The sequence below is a fragment of the Lipotes vexillifer genome, unplaced genomic scaffold (assembly GCF_000442215.2).
Source record: "Lipotes vexillifer unplaced genomic scaffold, Lipotes_vexillifer_v1.1 scaffold1706, whole genome shotgun sequence".
Taxonomy (NCBI): Eukaryota; Metazoa; Chordata; class Mammalia; order Artiodactyla; family Lipotidae; genus Lipotes; species Lipotes vexillifer.
Window position 1 is genome coordinate 488,962 of NW_006772773.1, and position 16,617 is coordinate 505,578.

Genomic DNA, 16,617 nt, shown 5'->3' on the forward strand with positions numbered 1-16,617 from the left:
ACACACACTCTCTAAACATTTCATCTGTTGAATTAATTATAACATGGTTTCCACACTACAATGTTATTTAGCGGGTGTCTTAAAATCCCAGGTAATATTTTGAATAACAGAAGCCTGAATCTGAGAATGATAAAAGTTACAAATGTGATAACACTGCTTTATTTGGTAGAAATTTTTCTTATTTTTAAAATATGTTTCATTTCTTACAAATAATATTTCCTATATTTAAAAACTTAATAGTTGATTTAGAGGTTCTGCGAGGAAGCAACTGTTACTCATTCCCTTGATTGAATAGGTCTCCTTTTAGACTCTTATCATGCAGCTAGGACACTTACTGGAATCAGCCAGAAGAGTCAAATGGGAGCATCAATAGAATAACCTGACATTAAGTACATTTTGATTATTCGTATGCTGGCTTACAGAAAAAATTTCCCCCAAATATTGCTTTAGATAATTTCACAACAGATTAAACTACTGAGACTTTTGGTAAACTGTCCATGCTTTGAAAATATTCAGCAAATTCACCTTTTGAAATAGAAATATTAGCTACATGTAACTATAGAACTTATGAAATAAAACCTAAGATTGGCATTGGCACTTCAGAAAACTGAAGCCATATTCCTGTATACAAAAGAAATCAACATATCCCTCACTGCACACAGTAATAGCAATGTGAACTAATAGTACATTAATTCTTGGTTAATTATGTGATATGTCTGTATAGCTTTAAAAACCAAACTCAAGGAAGCTTTGTGCACTGTTGGTAGGAATGTAAATTGGTGCTGCCACTATGGAAAACGGGTATGGAGGCTCCGCAAAAAAATAAAAATAGAACTACCATATAATCAAACAATTCCACTTCTGGGTACATATCTGAAGAAAACAAAAACACTTCATAAGCTATATGCACCCCCATGTTCAGTAGAGCATTATTTACAATAGCTAAGACATGGAAGCAACCAAAGTGTCCACTGGTAGATGAATGGATAAAGAAAATGTGTTGTGTGTGTGTGTGTGTGTGTATTCAGCCAAGAAAAAGAAGGAAGTCTTGCCGTTTTGCAACAACATGGATGGAACTTGATGGCATTATGCTAAGAGAAGTAAGTCAGACAGAGAAAGATAAATGCCATTATGATCTCACCTATATTTGGAATCTAAAAAAAAGAATTCATAGATATAAAGAACACATTGGTGGTTGCTAAAGGTGGGAAGTGGGGGTGGGTGAAGTTGGTGAAGGTGGTCTAAAGGTACAAATTTCCAGTTATGAGATAAGTAAGTCCTGGGAATATGATGTACAGCACAGTGACTATAAGTAACAATACTGCAGTTTATATTTGCAAGTTGCTAAGAGAATAGAACCTAAAGGTCTCATCATAAGAAAAAAACTGTTAACTATGTGTGGTGATGATGTTAACTAGATTTACCGTTGTATCATTTTGCAATACATACAAATATTGAATTGTTACCTCGTACACCTGAAATATAAATGAATACAAACTGAATAAGCGACTATATCTTAACTTTGGAGAAAAACATTAAAATATTTCCCAGTCTACTTTAAAACTCAATAAATAAGTTTAATTTGTTGGGAGGATAAATTCTTCAGGTAAATACAGTCTTCTATTAATTCTTTTACTATTCCTGGAAAACAAATCATTATCTCTACATTATGGACTAAGAGACTTAAGAGTAGATAATTCTGTATAAGAGGAGCCTGATTAGAAGACGAGGAGAGAGGATTTGTCTTGAAATTATATTTGCATAGCAATCATGCAGTGGTTTAGGGGGTGACTGGTAGCCCATAAAGATTATGGGAAGCTAGCCCTTGATGCTGTCACTATTGTTTAAAGTTATTATTAGTGGAAAAATATTCTGCTATTCCATTAGTGTAATGAGACTACTCAGCAACAGAGAGCTCAGAGGAAAGACAACTCACGAAAGTCATTATAAAGCCTACAGCAATGAGGTTCTGTACTTATTAACAATTAATGTGTTAACAGACATAGAGAACAGACTTGTGGTTGCCAAGGGGGTGGGGGAGTGGGGAAGGGAAGGACTGGGAGTTTGGGATTAGCAGATGCAAGCTATTATATATAGGATGGATAAACAACAAGGTATATAGCACAGGGAACTATATTCAATATCCTGTAATAAACTATAATGGAAAAGAATCTGAAAAAGAATATATATAGATGTATAACTGAATCACTTTGCTGTACAGCAGAAATTAACACATTGTAAATCAACTATACTTCAATAAATAAACTAAAAAACACCCCAACAATTAATGTGTTAAAACCGTGGCTTTACTCTTTCACCAATGTAAATGGCTAAAGGAAATGTCAAAGAAAAATTTAGTGTATTTCTGCATTTAAATAATCTAAATATGTGAGACAATGAAAAAATAAACAGTGACAAAAATCCAGGACTGTGCCTCTTTCAATGCAAAAATGATTTTCTTTAGAATGATTGCAGAATATTTCTTTGATTCAAGCTTTCTAAGAAATAATTCTGGGGACTTCCCTGATGGCACAGTGGTTAAGATTCCGCCTGCCAATGCAAGGGACACAGGTTTGATCTCTGGTCTGGGAAGATCCCACATGCTGTGGAGCAACTAAGCTGTGTGCCACAACTACTAAGCCTGTGCTCTAGAGCTCGAGAGCCACAACTACTGAAGCCCACGCACCTAGAGCCCCTGCTCCTCAACGAGAGACGCCAGCGCAATGAGAAGCCTGTGCACCACAAGGAAGACCCAATGCAGCCAAAAATAAATAAATACAATAAATAAATATATTTTAAAAAAATAATTCTGTTACACTCTCAGAAGGTAACCATGAATTTTCTTTTCATCATTACTTACTTTATGTAAACTTTGCAATTTACCTTTAAAACTTTAATTTCAATTAAGTAAAGTTATAAATTTTACTTTAGTAGATACCTTATCCATTATACCCATTGCTTTAATTTTAGCAGATTCACTGCCAAGTTCGTTAAGTTGATGTTTTCCTAACAGCAGTTCCTGAGGAATTTCATCATCATCACCTGAAAAACCAATCCAAACACACACAGTTTAGGTAAAAGAAACAGCTCAAAATAGTAAGCTTTACTTCTTAATAATCTCTGGATACACAAACAGATATAAACAAACTAAAATAACATCCTAGGACGCCTCTGTAAACCTCAAGCAAACCCTGAATGAAAGGGGACAGAGGTTAAAAGTAGAGCTCTGACTAAGATGGGAAGATGAGATATCTTATCTTTACTACTTTATGACCCTTCTCAACCAAACTCTCTGCCCCAGGAGGCTGACCTGTATGGACTACATCAACAGTCTCCCATGCCCTCTGGCTTCTGTTTGGGTTCAGCCAGTGGGTTGCCCTGTCAGAAGATCAAAGAGAAGGAGAGTGAGGTCAGGGTATTTATATCCCTGACTCCTTCCTTGCAAGGTCCGCTCAAGCTGCCTATATCCTCTGACCAAAAGATTACTTCTTTTTTCACAGCAACCTATTCTACAACTTTTTTTCCTTTTCCTATTGACTGAGTTCTGTTGATTTCACTTTACCCTTGTTCCTTTGGGTGTAGGGATGGTAAAAGTTCCAAGTCTGGGTTTTGGCTGTATTCTGCCCCCATCTTTGTAATCAGTCTCTTTGTAAATAACTCCTTCTCAAATTATCCTAATTTGAGAGTGCCATATGACTTCCTGTTGGGATCTTAAATGACACGGAAGACAGTTTCCCAGCACAGAATTGGAAAGTTTTAGAAATGATGAGATAGATATTTCAAATAATGGGGAAATGCATTAATGATACTTAGGCAAGTAACTGTCACAAAAACAAATACTTTTAAAATAAAGGGTAATATACCTTTTAATGCATTTTCAAATAGATGTACTAATATCAGAATTATTGTACGCCATCTAGCTTTTGTATAAATTAGTGTTTGTATCTACTGAAAGTGGCATAAAATTGTTGAGAGTAGCTCTAAACACTGTAAGCAGTGTTTTTTATAAGCCTAACACCTTTAGATCTATAGATATGACCTTTACATATTACCGTAAATGTAATATTACATTAATCCTACTGTATTCTGATTGCTTTTCTACTTTGTTTTCCATATTAGATTCTGTATTACTTAAAGCCAGGGGTTGGGGTATTTATCTCTGCGCCTCTTGCACTTAACATACTACTGACAAACAGTAATTATTTAACAAATATTGGCTTTTAGAATAAATTAAATATGTTCCTATTTCTACATCTTTACTCATATCAGTACCCGTCTTATCTAGGGCCCATTCAAGTTTCATCTGCATAAAGGCTTTCCTAATTACTCTAACCTACTGTGGTAGCTGCACTCTCAGGACTCTTAAAAAAACTCTATCAACACTTAACTAATTTAATACTTGATTTTTATACCAAAGTTTTCAGTTACTTGATAACACAGACTAGACTTGACTCTACAGCTAGGTTTCAAGTTTCTTAAGAGCACAGACCATGCCTCTGTATCCACTAGAGTAACTGGCAGAAAGCGTTAACACATAGGTAAATAAATATATCTTAAATTTAGTTTATATTTAGAGGTAAACAAATATATTTTAAAATGACTTTACCAAATGCAGTAAAATCCATATCTTCTAAATTATCCAAAATATTCTCTATTGAGGCTGTGAATCTCTTAAAAGTTGAAGAATCCATCATTTCTGGAACAGAGGAAAAAAACCCCAAAACTTATTATCCACATTCCAAGTAGAAAACTGAAGTTGAAGACTATGAATAAAGACAAACTAAAATGTTACCTTCAGGTGTTAATTTTGGTTCATAAGCTTTCCGCTTCTTCTGTTTTTCTTTTTTCTTCATTTTTCTAGCAACTAAAATGAACAAAAAGAAATACTGAAATGCAGTAATTACAACTTAAAATATATGTATTTGTTTCACTTTCTTCCTGAACATTAAATACTTTAACAATAATCATGGCCAATCCAAACTTTTGTCTTGATTAAAAATTAGTTATTAGTCCATAAAAAAGGTATAAAAATTCTTCAAAGTTAAAGCCCTAAATTTAAAATCAGCTTATGTAAGAAATCCGTTGACACTGATGAATTACCCTCACTAAGGCTGGGAGGAGGAGAATAATCTTCCATGTCAGAATCTGACGGGCTTCGGTTTCGATAACGACCACCTGAACTCCTTCTTCCTTCATGAGAATGGCCACTTCTCCTATGATCCCCAGAGCTTCTTCTGTCACGCTCTTCATATTCCCAAGCTTTATCATCATCTTTTTTATGTCGTTTCCTAGAGGCTAGAAGCAAATCCCCATGACAAATAATTTACCTCATTTAAAAGACTATTAAAACTTGTACTTTAAAAATGAATTACATGGAAGAAAAAATCTTCATTGTGTGGGTCTAGGAAATTCTGAATCATTCTGTTTAAGCAGAAATATAAATTGTGGTACAGAGATGGTATCACTTATTTTAGCATTTATCTAGATATAGAAAATTTTACATGAAATGGGTTTGCTAATAAATGCAGATAGGAATGTTCTGGGAATTAAACCACAGTGCTCATTTCAAAGAGGTATTCAGTGAGTCAGTAAAGATAATATCTAAACTTCAGGGTTAATTAAGACATATAAAACAAACTTTATCTAGAGTTTGGATAAAAACCAGAAACACCTTTAAGCATTTGGATTGTTGATGGGGAGTGGGGTTTGGAGGAAAAGTAAACTTTTGAGAAAGTGTTACAGAATGTGGGTAAACATGCATACTGTCAATTAACAGCCAAGTTAAGCCCACAACTCAGCTATAAATTCAACAAACTCTGATAACCTAACATCGCAAACTACAAAGACAGAATAAACCTGTATAGTTGTAAATACTCACATATTGAATTCAGTTCTCCAACAATATACTTGCTTAAACCCAAGGAGACAACTTGTGAGCTTATGCATGCTAGGTAAGCATATTTATGTGTGTTACCGTCAATCCCTTCCCCATTCTTCCAGAGGTATAAGCATTCTGCTAAAATCATCAGTACTGACAGGAGCCTCTAGGCAGAACTGGCAAACAGATCTCATCTGACACATCAACTCTGATCAACTGGTAGTAGCTGCCTAAAGCATAATGCTGAGAATAATTCTGAGCCCTGAGACAAAGCACTATATTTCAGCAAGAAAGACTGATTAGAAATGCCTGCCCAGTGAGAACTGGAGGGAATACAAGTGAAAAATATTTACTATACCTGCTCTAGAGTACAAGCACTACCACGTTAAAACCAGGATAGAGAACTGATACGTTCTACATCTTGGGATCATACACTGGTTGTTGGAGTGACCACTAGTTGCTGACAGTGAATTACTTTCTAGTCTGTTAATCTGAATCTGACTCCCTTGCTTTCTTCTGACTCGCTTCTATTCTGAATCCTTAACTATGATCAATACCCAAGTGTTTAAGACAAAACTCTTGCTTGAGTCCCTAGTCCCCCACTTGGCTTAGATTTAAGGATGCCAACCTTTGGCCCATGCACTCTATGCTTATGCTGATGTCCTTCTGTGTGGGTAATCAATGTCTATACCTTAGCTAATCTTACCTTTATATGCTGCCCTAGTTATTCCTATTCAAGAATCTACTGACAGCATGGCAAAGATAATTTTGTTTCCTCTTCTTTGTGGTCGTAGGTTTGGCATAGCAAGAGGATGAATGTAAATGGATGTACTTAAATCTTCGGTGATTTTCTTCATAATTAGGCAAAAATTTGACTATGAAATATATGAAGGAGAGGCAGGATTTCCCCCCATTTATGATTAGTATGCCCCGGAACATTCTCTTAGTGAGGGGTTGTCTCATATACTAATAAAAGTAGGTGTGTATGCATGTGTCAGAGAAACAGGTCGTTTATGTATAGCATTCACTAAACGTTTTTTCAACAAGTACCGAAATACCTACTTTGAGGAATGACAACTAACAAGCAAATTGTTCAGAAAGTAGTATTCTATGACCTCAGATATGACCTAGTTAGGCTTTTTGAATTTTAATTAATTTCATAAGAAATTTATTTCAATCCTTTAATTCTATGAGTAGAAAATGCTTGAAAAACCTTATGGTTAGCAAGTACATACAATATGCTGTATCGGTGGTAATTTTTATAAGTCTTGGAGATTTTTTTTTCACATTCATTAAACTAAGCAATTTGAAAAAAAAGGAATGGCAAATTAAGGAAAAAAAGAAACACAACTTCTATGATACACTGTATGCTGCAATAAGGTTCTATCAGGATCCCAATTCATTATGACTAGTCTGTTCATTCTCTATATGTCTTGTTACCCTGGAAGATGCAAGGGAAGAATTCAACAGAGAGGTATGTAAAATATGACTTAGGTGTTTTCCACCTTAACCCTTTCCAAATTTCACCTGTATGTCTCTTTAGCTTCTTCTATCTCCCCTCCTCCTTCCCCAGCAACCCAGAGACTTTGTAATTGTGCTATGACTATCCAAATCTTTGTGGCCAAACTTTCAAAGTTAACCCTCAATAGTTCCCCCTATCTTTCAACAAAACTATTTCTGTAGTTTTAGATTTTTAGGAAACCAGTTTGATTAAACTGCAATAAAATTTTGTTTCAAAAAGGTCTCTCTCTCTCAAATCAGGATAATGCTTGCTACTTATGTTCTCATAATATTTTTACATTTTGTATTGTACTCTGTTTTTATTACATTATTTTTATTGTGGTATAATGGCTATTTGGTTATGTCAGCTTCTTTCATCACTCATTTCAGTGGCCTCGGAGTCAACTTTTCTATACTTACTTGGACAGAAATAAACCCCACCAAACCAGGGAACTATATTCTAAGGTCTCTTGAAAAACCCAGAGAAACTTCCCTTTTTCCTAGCAGGGGCTGAAGCTCAGGTTCCCTAAATAATATTAGCTTTCAATATTTTGGGGCATAGATCCATGGCTTTTAAGATGTAATTATGTGCTCGCGTAAGATGAGACAATATCTCTCATCATAGAAAGCAAAGAACAGAGGTTGCAATGAGGACAAACATGAGGCATGTGTGGCTCTCTCCTCTATTTTACATCTGGTGGGCTTTTCTGATTATGCTACCCTTTTTACTTAACTGTGAGGTAGCTACAAAATTCTCATCAGCTTAGCAATGCAGGCAGCCACTCTCAATTAACTGGAGTTGAAGTGTGATTTGAAATCAGTCTGCAATTAAGGAACTCCTTTTTAGTTATTCCCTTTAGAAATGGGTGAGGTATCAGGGGAAAGGAAGGAAAGTGAAGCAGAGGCATGTATATAAAGGGGAGTGAGTTTCTAGGACACCAGATCTCCTTCCTCCTCTTTCCAGATCGTATGTTCCCGTATGAACAAAATGTTTGATTATAATAAAAATATTAGCTTTAGCCATTGAAATATACTGCATGTAAATACATCTCATGATAATACAAATTATAACACTTATACATATAATTAAATGTCAGATTAATTTTGCCATATTTTATTTCAATTTTAAAACTTTGTTCAGATTTGTTCAGTATTCATAATCTACTGCTCATAGCTCAAGAGCTCACAATTTTGAGAAGATCAGAGTAAACGAACATAGATTAAAAACTCTGGAGGTGAAGGGCTTCCATCAGCGATATACATTTTAAAATGGCAGCATGCATCTGTCCTTCCTGCCCTTGCTTGTCACACCTCAATCTACGGACACTAGGTGGAAAAGGTAGAACACACTGGTAGTCTTCCCACTTCTTTTGGTCATAATGACTAAGTCAGTTGGCACACAAGTGAAGATCTCCCATAGTCTGTTTCCACTGAATGCCGTTTAAGTCAAACAAGGTTGCTGACCCCTCTTGGCTAGGCTCAATTCTCTTGCTCCAGTAGAAGGAAGATAGGGATAAAAGAGAAGAACTTTTTCAGTGGACCAGTAGGAAGACAGGCGAGGTATAGCAAGTCTAGTGCAAAGACAGGTGATCACAGTGTTGTAGAGAGGTAGCTGTGTAGTGAAGAAGCCAGCTCTGGAAAACAGTGAAACAAGGGAGGAATTCCAGGACACAGCTGGGCAAAAAGGAGAAGCCAGGTCCAAACCACACAGATAATTGGCAATGTGGCTAATCCATTCATAATTTAGTGATAGTATGGTTTAAAATATTTCTTCATCTGGCTATCTCCTCCGTGTCCTTCAAGACTCAACTCAAGTGTCACCTCTTCCAGTAAGCGTTCTCTGAACCCCAGTATAATTTTGATGCCAATCCAATGTGCTCCCACAGCACCCTGGATTTACTATTATCATTGCATTCTTCTCACTGTACTACAATTGTTTACATATTTCCCCCATTAGACTGAAGGCTCTTCAAAGATAGGGGCCACATCCTATTTGTTATATTTTTATTCTCACTGCCAGGCAGATAGTAGGAGCTCAATAAATGTTTGCTAAATGCATATAGAGGCATACCTGTGTTATCTGACACTAATTATAACTCATTAAAAGTTTTTTTCTTGGTGCCAACTGATCTCATCTTTCACACATTTTTAAGTATAAAGAAAAAAACTTGCTATACTATATTATTAAGAATTATGATCACGGTATTCTTGCTAACCCCCCAAAATTATAAATGAAACAAACATATCAATCTGCTTTTTAATTCTAAAGTAATAATAAAGTTATAGGATACTTACATTCAAAAGCTTCATCACTATCATTATCTTCATCTGAACTGATTTCAGCATATTTTGGTTTTTCATTAACTGTGCTACGCTTGCGTTTATTCATTTTCACACGTTCACAAAGTGGCATGGTGGATTCAATTTCTGCCAGGAGTTCGGGGGGTAATTCTTTTAACACTGATTGATCTATACTACCTATTAATAAAAGGTAAGAAAAAATATAAATCTGAAGATAAAAGGGAAATTTTAACTAAATTAAGCACAATGAAAATGAAATATTAATATTTATGTAAGTTTTATAAGTCACCTTTGTATTTTAATAAAACACGTTCATATTTACAACTGTAACAGTCTTAACCCTAAACTGATAATGCAGCTTTTAATACATATATCATCATATAGCAACTTTTAAAATATATACTTATTATCATAGCAACGGAGGGTAGTTATATCATCAATTTTTACTAGAATTAGTGCCTTCATTTGTCTGCATTGACTAAAAACTTTCTGAAGCTAGAGATCCACTTGCATTATCAGGTGTATTTGTAGTCGGGGGTACATCTCACATTCTTGGTAGTACCCAAATTTGTTTTATAGAGGTCTGGAGCAGTTAGTTTGAAAGCAATGCTATCCATCAGTACAGATGAGAAGAGTTGGAAGACACTATCAGCTCATTCTCTTCTACTTAACACCTGCTTCTCATCCGCTATCATCCTGGTGGCCATGTGCGGTGGCTGGGACAAGAGTTTTATATGCTTTTACCCATCACTGTTTATTTGAGAGGCACGGTAATGCCTTTACTGTTACGGAAAATTTCCTCAAACAGATAAACCAAAATATGCATTTAACTGAACATAACAGGAACATGAAAGGCGAGATAAATGGAAAACAATACTTTAATATATAAATGTCAATAACTGAAAAGAGTAAATTCAAGCCTGTATGAAATAAATTCATATTTTTCCATGAAAGAGTAAAGACAGGATAAACATATATCAACAAGATATAATTAGAACTATTAACATAATATTAACTATTTAATCCTACACACACATACACAAACACACAAACAGCTGCTATGAAGAAATAAATCCATAACATCCTGTTGAGAGCTTAAAAATAAAGCAGAACTAGAAAAAGTTATTTATTCAGGATAATTTGTCCTTGATGACTACTAAAGATGACGATTTAAACTTACCCATGCAAATCTTTGAGTGGAAGTATAAAAATGATGTCTTACCTGCTAAATTTTAAGAACTGGGAGCAAAGAGTACCTTAGTGGTTTACAGCAGGAAGTATTAGTAACTATAACATTCAAATGATAATAAAGAATAAAAATAAATAATTCCAAAAATAAATGGCTACTGATTAAGACAATTTAAAAGCCTCAAGAATATACAATACTAATAATTTAAGAATATGAAACATAAATTATTAATCTCAAATGAAGAATAATCCTTTTTTTTATTCATCATGAAACTTTTATTCAACATCATGGAGTTATTTCAGTAACTGTTAACCTCTATTCTTCTAAGGACACGCATAGCAACAATTTTACCCAACAAAGACGTAACATTCGTGACTAGTAGTATTCCAAAGACTTCATTGCTTGGAATTGTGATATATTCATGTTGAGTTTAACTTATCTGTGTCATTTTCATATCATGTTACATTTCTTTGTTCTTTCTTAATTTAACTGTATCTTATCAGTGAGCCCCACTTTTTAGAATATTAGTAGAGGTAAAAAATCAACTTTAGCTTTGGATCGTCAGTATCTTCAACCCCCAAGGTAAACACACTCTTCATCTCATTTAGAAGTCCTTAATGTTCTGAGCACCTCTAACTAAATATGTGGTTTTTTGATGGAAGGATCATGTCTTCTAGTATGTATCTTCCCCTTTCCACATGACCTATAATATTAAGTATGTATATATAGATGGTCAATAAATGATTTCTGACTCTTTGGTTCACAATTTCTTATGTTCACTTACAGATGTACTTCCTGTATAATTTCAGAATTGCTATATTTTATACAAATGAAGAGAGTTCCAAATTTTTTTTAATGGAAATTCTGTTCTGTACTACATGAAACATAACCTTTTGGAGTCTATAAATATGGATAACCCAAAGTATTTGGCTTTTAGTTCACCATGAGATTTTTTTTTTTAAGAAGCAGATTTACCTAATTGTTATGTTCTGCTTACATTTCCATTCACAAAGATATGCTGACTTGATAAAATATCATAGAATTATTCTGCAGATAAATATACAATAAATAATCAAGGGTTAAGATATGTATGGGTACTTGCACTCTCTTTACAATGGTTTATTATATCCCAAGAACAAGGACTCTGCTCTCTTCGTTCTCTTTAAAAAAAAAAAAAAATCAGCACAATAGCCAAATATAGAAAATTTATGTCTTATATTTGATAAAGCAGGTAACAAAGTTTATTCATTGAAGTTTACCATTTCTTATTCCCTAAATTAAAAATAACACTATCAGATTTAAGAGTTCTACTATTCTGTACATCATTTTAACCTCTGTACAACTCTGAAAGTTACGGCGGTATAATTCAAAGACCAACTGTCCCACTTCTAAAGATGACCAACTTAAAAAAAAAAAAAATCCAGCAATGGTTAATGTCTCTCAGTATACTGTCCTCCAAAAGTGGACTGCCTCACTTTGAATAGAAATATCTCTTCCACAGTTTTATGTATTTTCTGTATTTCTTCCTTTTCATAAAACACTTTATAAATTGACTCAGCCAGGTCCCTTGATTATAAAGGGTAAGCAATAAAATGCTTGACATTCCTACACTCACACTCAGGATCTTTAATACATGAAAGTTTGGATAACTGACTCAGCTTCAAGAGAAATGAATAAACGTGAGTACTGGAAGTGATCCCTAGAACATATCTGGTTACGTTCTTTTACCTGAATTAGGTAGGAAATAGTCCTTTAAATAATACAAATACAGTGTTTAACTGGCTACCTCTTAATACGTTGATGATGTTCGAGATTATTGTTGTTTGCTGAGCTATTTGTTCTTAAAACCTTCAGACTGCTAATACTTCATGATTATCTTTCTCACCTCATTTCTCTCATCCCAGCTACTGTATGCTTTACATTAGGTTGTTTGAAATACCACAAAATTTTAACTTACTGGCTTGAGGGATAAAGCCATTTAGGCACAATTTTGTTTGGCACCACACTTCTGTAGATATATATTCCATTAGATACAGTGTATCTCTGTTTTCTGGCTCTAATAAAGCTAAAGAATACATCTAATTCTAGATGTGCTACATTTTAGCAACCTTGGTTTTCCAGTATAAATCACTCATACTAGCTAGCACATTTACCAGAGTATTAAAACCAGAAGTCATCAAAAGACTTACAAAGTCCCGAAGAGTCACTGATTTGATAACTAACACTGTGTTCTGTCTGTTTCTTTAAATGCGGAAACAACCCTGAGATTAAAATAAATCAATCAATGAACTCTTTAGGACTGAAGCTTCAGACAATGGAAGCCAGTCCTGTTCAGAAACAAACCAAGAAACTCACATAAACCTCCAAATTTGGTAAGTCAAAAAAAACCTTAAGTAGGCATAATGTAGTTCAGTGACAATCCTTCCAATAACCTAGCACAAATGGATCTTTCACTTCAATCAGGGTCAAAAAGAAAAAAAAAAGTTCAGAAGTGCAGGTTGTCAATCTGCCCCTCTTGGAATCCTAAGTTAATATGGTTTGAAGACACATATTTTTTGGTGCTAACGGTTTCTAAATGCAAGTCAACTTCTTTATTTGAAGCCACTGATAGGAAGAGCATTCAAAGAGTATGAAACGCTGATGACACAGCCTTGAAAAAAGTTAACATTTGGAAGGCAGAAACAAAGGGAGGCAACGTGAAGAGAAGACGAAAAAATGTGGGGTTTAACTGAGACCAGAACCCTGCATGTTCCTTCCACGGGCACCCCCAAGGTTACCTAACCTGATGCAGAACAAGGGGTGAAGAGGAAGACCGTGCACTAACAGCCAAAATCCAAAGTGAACATAGGGACATTGAATATTGATGAATAAAAGTTTTTTTTTTTTTCTCGGTACGCATACGCTGGCCTCTCACTGTCGCGGCCTCTCCCGCTGCGGAGCACAGGCTCCAGACGCGCAGGCTCAGCGGCCATGGCTCACGGGCCCAGCCGCTCCGAGGCATGCGGGATCCTCCCGGACCGGGGCACGAACCCGTGTCCCCTGCATCGGCAGGTGGACTCCCAACCACTGCGCCACCAGGGAAGCCCGTGAATAAAAGTTTTGAGGTCACAAAACACTGCCCTTAGACAAAGAACTCTGACGTGTATTTTATCAATTATTTGGAAAGAGCAATAGCAAACTAGGAAAAAGGAGATACTACTTTTTGGTGCTAAGGCTCCTTGGTTGAGTGAAAATGAGGGGAGTGAAATTCACATCTTCTACAGTAGATGTTAACAGTCATCAGGATAATAAGGGGGTGGGATCTGTTTATAACTGAAGAGGAGGTCTTAATTTAAGGAAAGAGGGGATCAGGTAGACTACACCCTCTAGAAGAAAAGGATCAAGAAATAACTGAAAGGTATGCTTTTTTGTGATGGTTCAGGATAAAAAGAAATGATGTATAATGAGATAATCAGGTTTAAAGTTGTCATAATTTTGGTAAAGAGGCAGAAATCCTAAGCATTAGCTAGAAGCTTGTTCAGAATTATTATTATTTTTTTAATTTGAAAAGAAAGACTAGTTGTTATTCATTTGTGGCTATGGAGCAGTCAAATTTGAAGCTATTCTCTTCCTGATGGTCTTTGAGAAATACTCCTGAAACTAATGTAAATCATCATTATATAATCACTATATAAAGAATGCTGTAACCTAAGAACTGGCAAGTCTCCCTTTAAATTTTAGCCAGCAATTTTTAAGGTTGAGATTGTGACCCATAAGCAAGTTGTGGAATCAGTTTTGTAGGTGTTGACTAGCAATACGTTTAAAATGAAAGAGAAGATGTTAGTGTTATGCCTGTAGTAAAGGTAGGTGTTGTTATCATGTGTCTGTATGTGCATATTAGGTCACAACATGCATCTTATTTGTCTTAGGTCACAATCAAACTTTATGGTTGTCATGTTTCTCAAAACAGAAATCAATTCAAATTGAAAAGGTCCTTCTAACTTAATCTACCCAATGTTTCTTTTTTTTGGCCATGCCAGGCAGCTTGGGAGATTTTAGTTCCCTGACCAGGGATTGAACCCATGCCCCCTGCAACAGAATCGTGGAGCCCTAACCACAGGACCGCCAGGGAATTCCCAGCCCATTTTTCACTGAACTACAGATTCAGTGAAAAATAAACTATAATTTAAATAATATACTCAAATCAAATTGATTCTACTCATTATAAGTTGATAGAATATTCACTACCTTAAGTTGATAGAATATTCACTACCTTATGCTGACAGAATATTCACTACCTTGTATCAGAGAACTTAATTATCTCCATTTTTAAGTCTGATATAAAAGTTGCCAATACTACACTTTTGAAGCCCTGTTACAATAAAACCTTGGATTACTCAGAAATTACTCTTTTAATTATTTTTTATGTAAACCTTTCTAAAAAAGCACTTTATGCATCTTTTTTTAACAAGACAAGTTTCTTGACTCATGATCATCATTGAAAGATCAAGTTTTCCACTATGCTTTACATGGCAATGCCTTTAGGAGTTAACTGCTATGCATAAGACTGTTCGAAATGATATAAAATGATCTATGCTTTCCTTCTGAGTTCTGTAGGTCTGCTTGCAATTTGCTGAAATGTGTACACTCAGATTCTGCTAACAGTGTAGAATATATAACACACAGCAAATGGTGTTCAAATCCTTCAACCCATTTATACCATTCTTGGAAATTTCTTCTAAGGAAATTTGTATAACAAAAGGTTCTATGAAGAAAGATGTTTAGATCCGTTTTATCTATTGTAATATCAAAATGTCCAACAACAGGGGAACACAGTGGAAGAGTAAATCATATTAAGTATAATTATGAACAATGTTAGCACAGAGATAGTAAATGTAAAGAAAACAGAATGCAAAATGATAGGTATACTACATTGCACCTTTGTAAAAGATATTTGTAACAGGAGTTGAAGGAAATGAATGCTAATATTATACCAACTTGAGATGAATTTTCCTAAAGAAATAAAAGTTATATTTTATGGAAACAAGAAAAAGGTCAATGATTATTTGTGAGGGATTAGGAGGTATTTCATGAACACAGTGGGTTTTCAACAGAGATGATGTGAAGTGAGGTGGAGGACAGAGAACAGGGGACAAGCACTAGGAACTGGTAGCCCTTTTAGAGCATTCCAGCTCTGTCTGCTCTGGACAGAGCATGATATTCAATAGGGAGAAAAAATAGGTAAGCCCATAAAAGTAGGTAGGGTTTAGATGTTACAGTCTTTTTGAGGAGGGACAGAATCAGAATGTACTTTAGAAATGTTACTCTAGCAGTAATTTGTGGGATGGACTGGAAGGGGAAAGACATTAGAAAGGAAATCTTCTAAGAGATATTCAATATGTCTCGGGAGAAACGTAAGTAGATGCCATGAATTTCACCATTTTCGAAAAGTGGTAATGTTACTATTATATACTTATCATGCCAAACTTTAGAAAGGAATATTTAGCTCAAAATATTAACTATTTAACGTGTTTAAGATCACAAAGAAACCAGAAAATACGAAATCAAGGACAACAAAATTCACTGTTGACATCTGTTATTTAAATATTTTAATCAATTTGATCAAGTATTAAACTATGTTTATTAGCTATTCAACTAACTACTATTACATTAGGTTGAATACGTAGGGAATTTTAGCAACATTTATTTTATAATACTCTAGAAAAACATTTTCTAACACTAGGAATGGCATATTTCCTGATTATGTTTT

General features: G+C 34.9%; 1 protein-coding gene across 1 annotated transcript in view; it reads right to left on the minus strand.

Moving 5' to 3' along the window:
* NIPBL (NIPBL cohesin loading factor) overlaps positions 1 to 16,617 on the minus strand; it is a 195,698-nt gene that overhangs the window by 63,473 nt on the left and 115,608 nt on the right. The window contains exons 11-15 of the mRNA XM_007447917.1: positions 9,674 to 9,856; positions 5,101 to 5,295; positions 4,793 to 4,864; positions 4,607 to 4,696; positions 2,939 to 3,042 (exon numbers count right to left, since the gene is read on the minus strand). Coding sequence (XP_007447979.1) covers positions 2,939 to 3,042; positions 4,607 to 4,696; positions 4,793 to 4,864; positions 5,101 to 5,295; positions 9,674 to 9,856 — 644 coding nt within the window. The remainder of the gene's footprint in view (positions 1 to 2,938; positions 3,043 to 4,606; positions 4,697 to 4,792; positions 4,865 to 5,100; positions 5,296 to 9,673; positions 9,857 to 16,617) is intronic.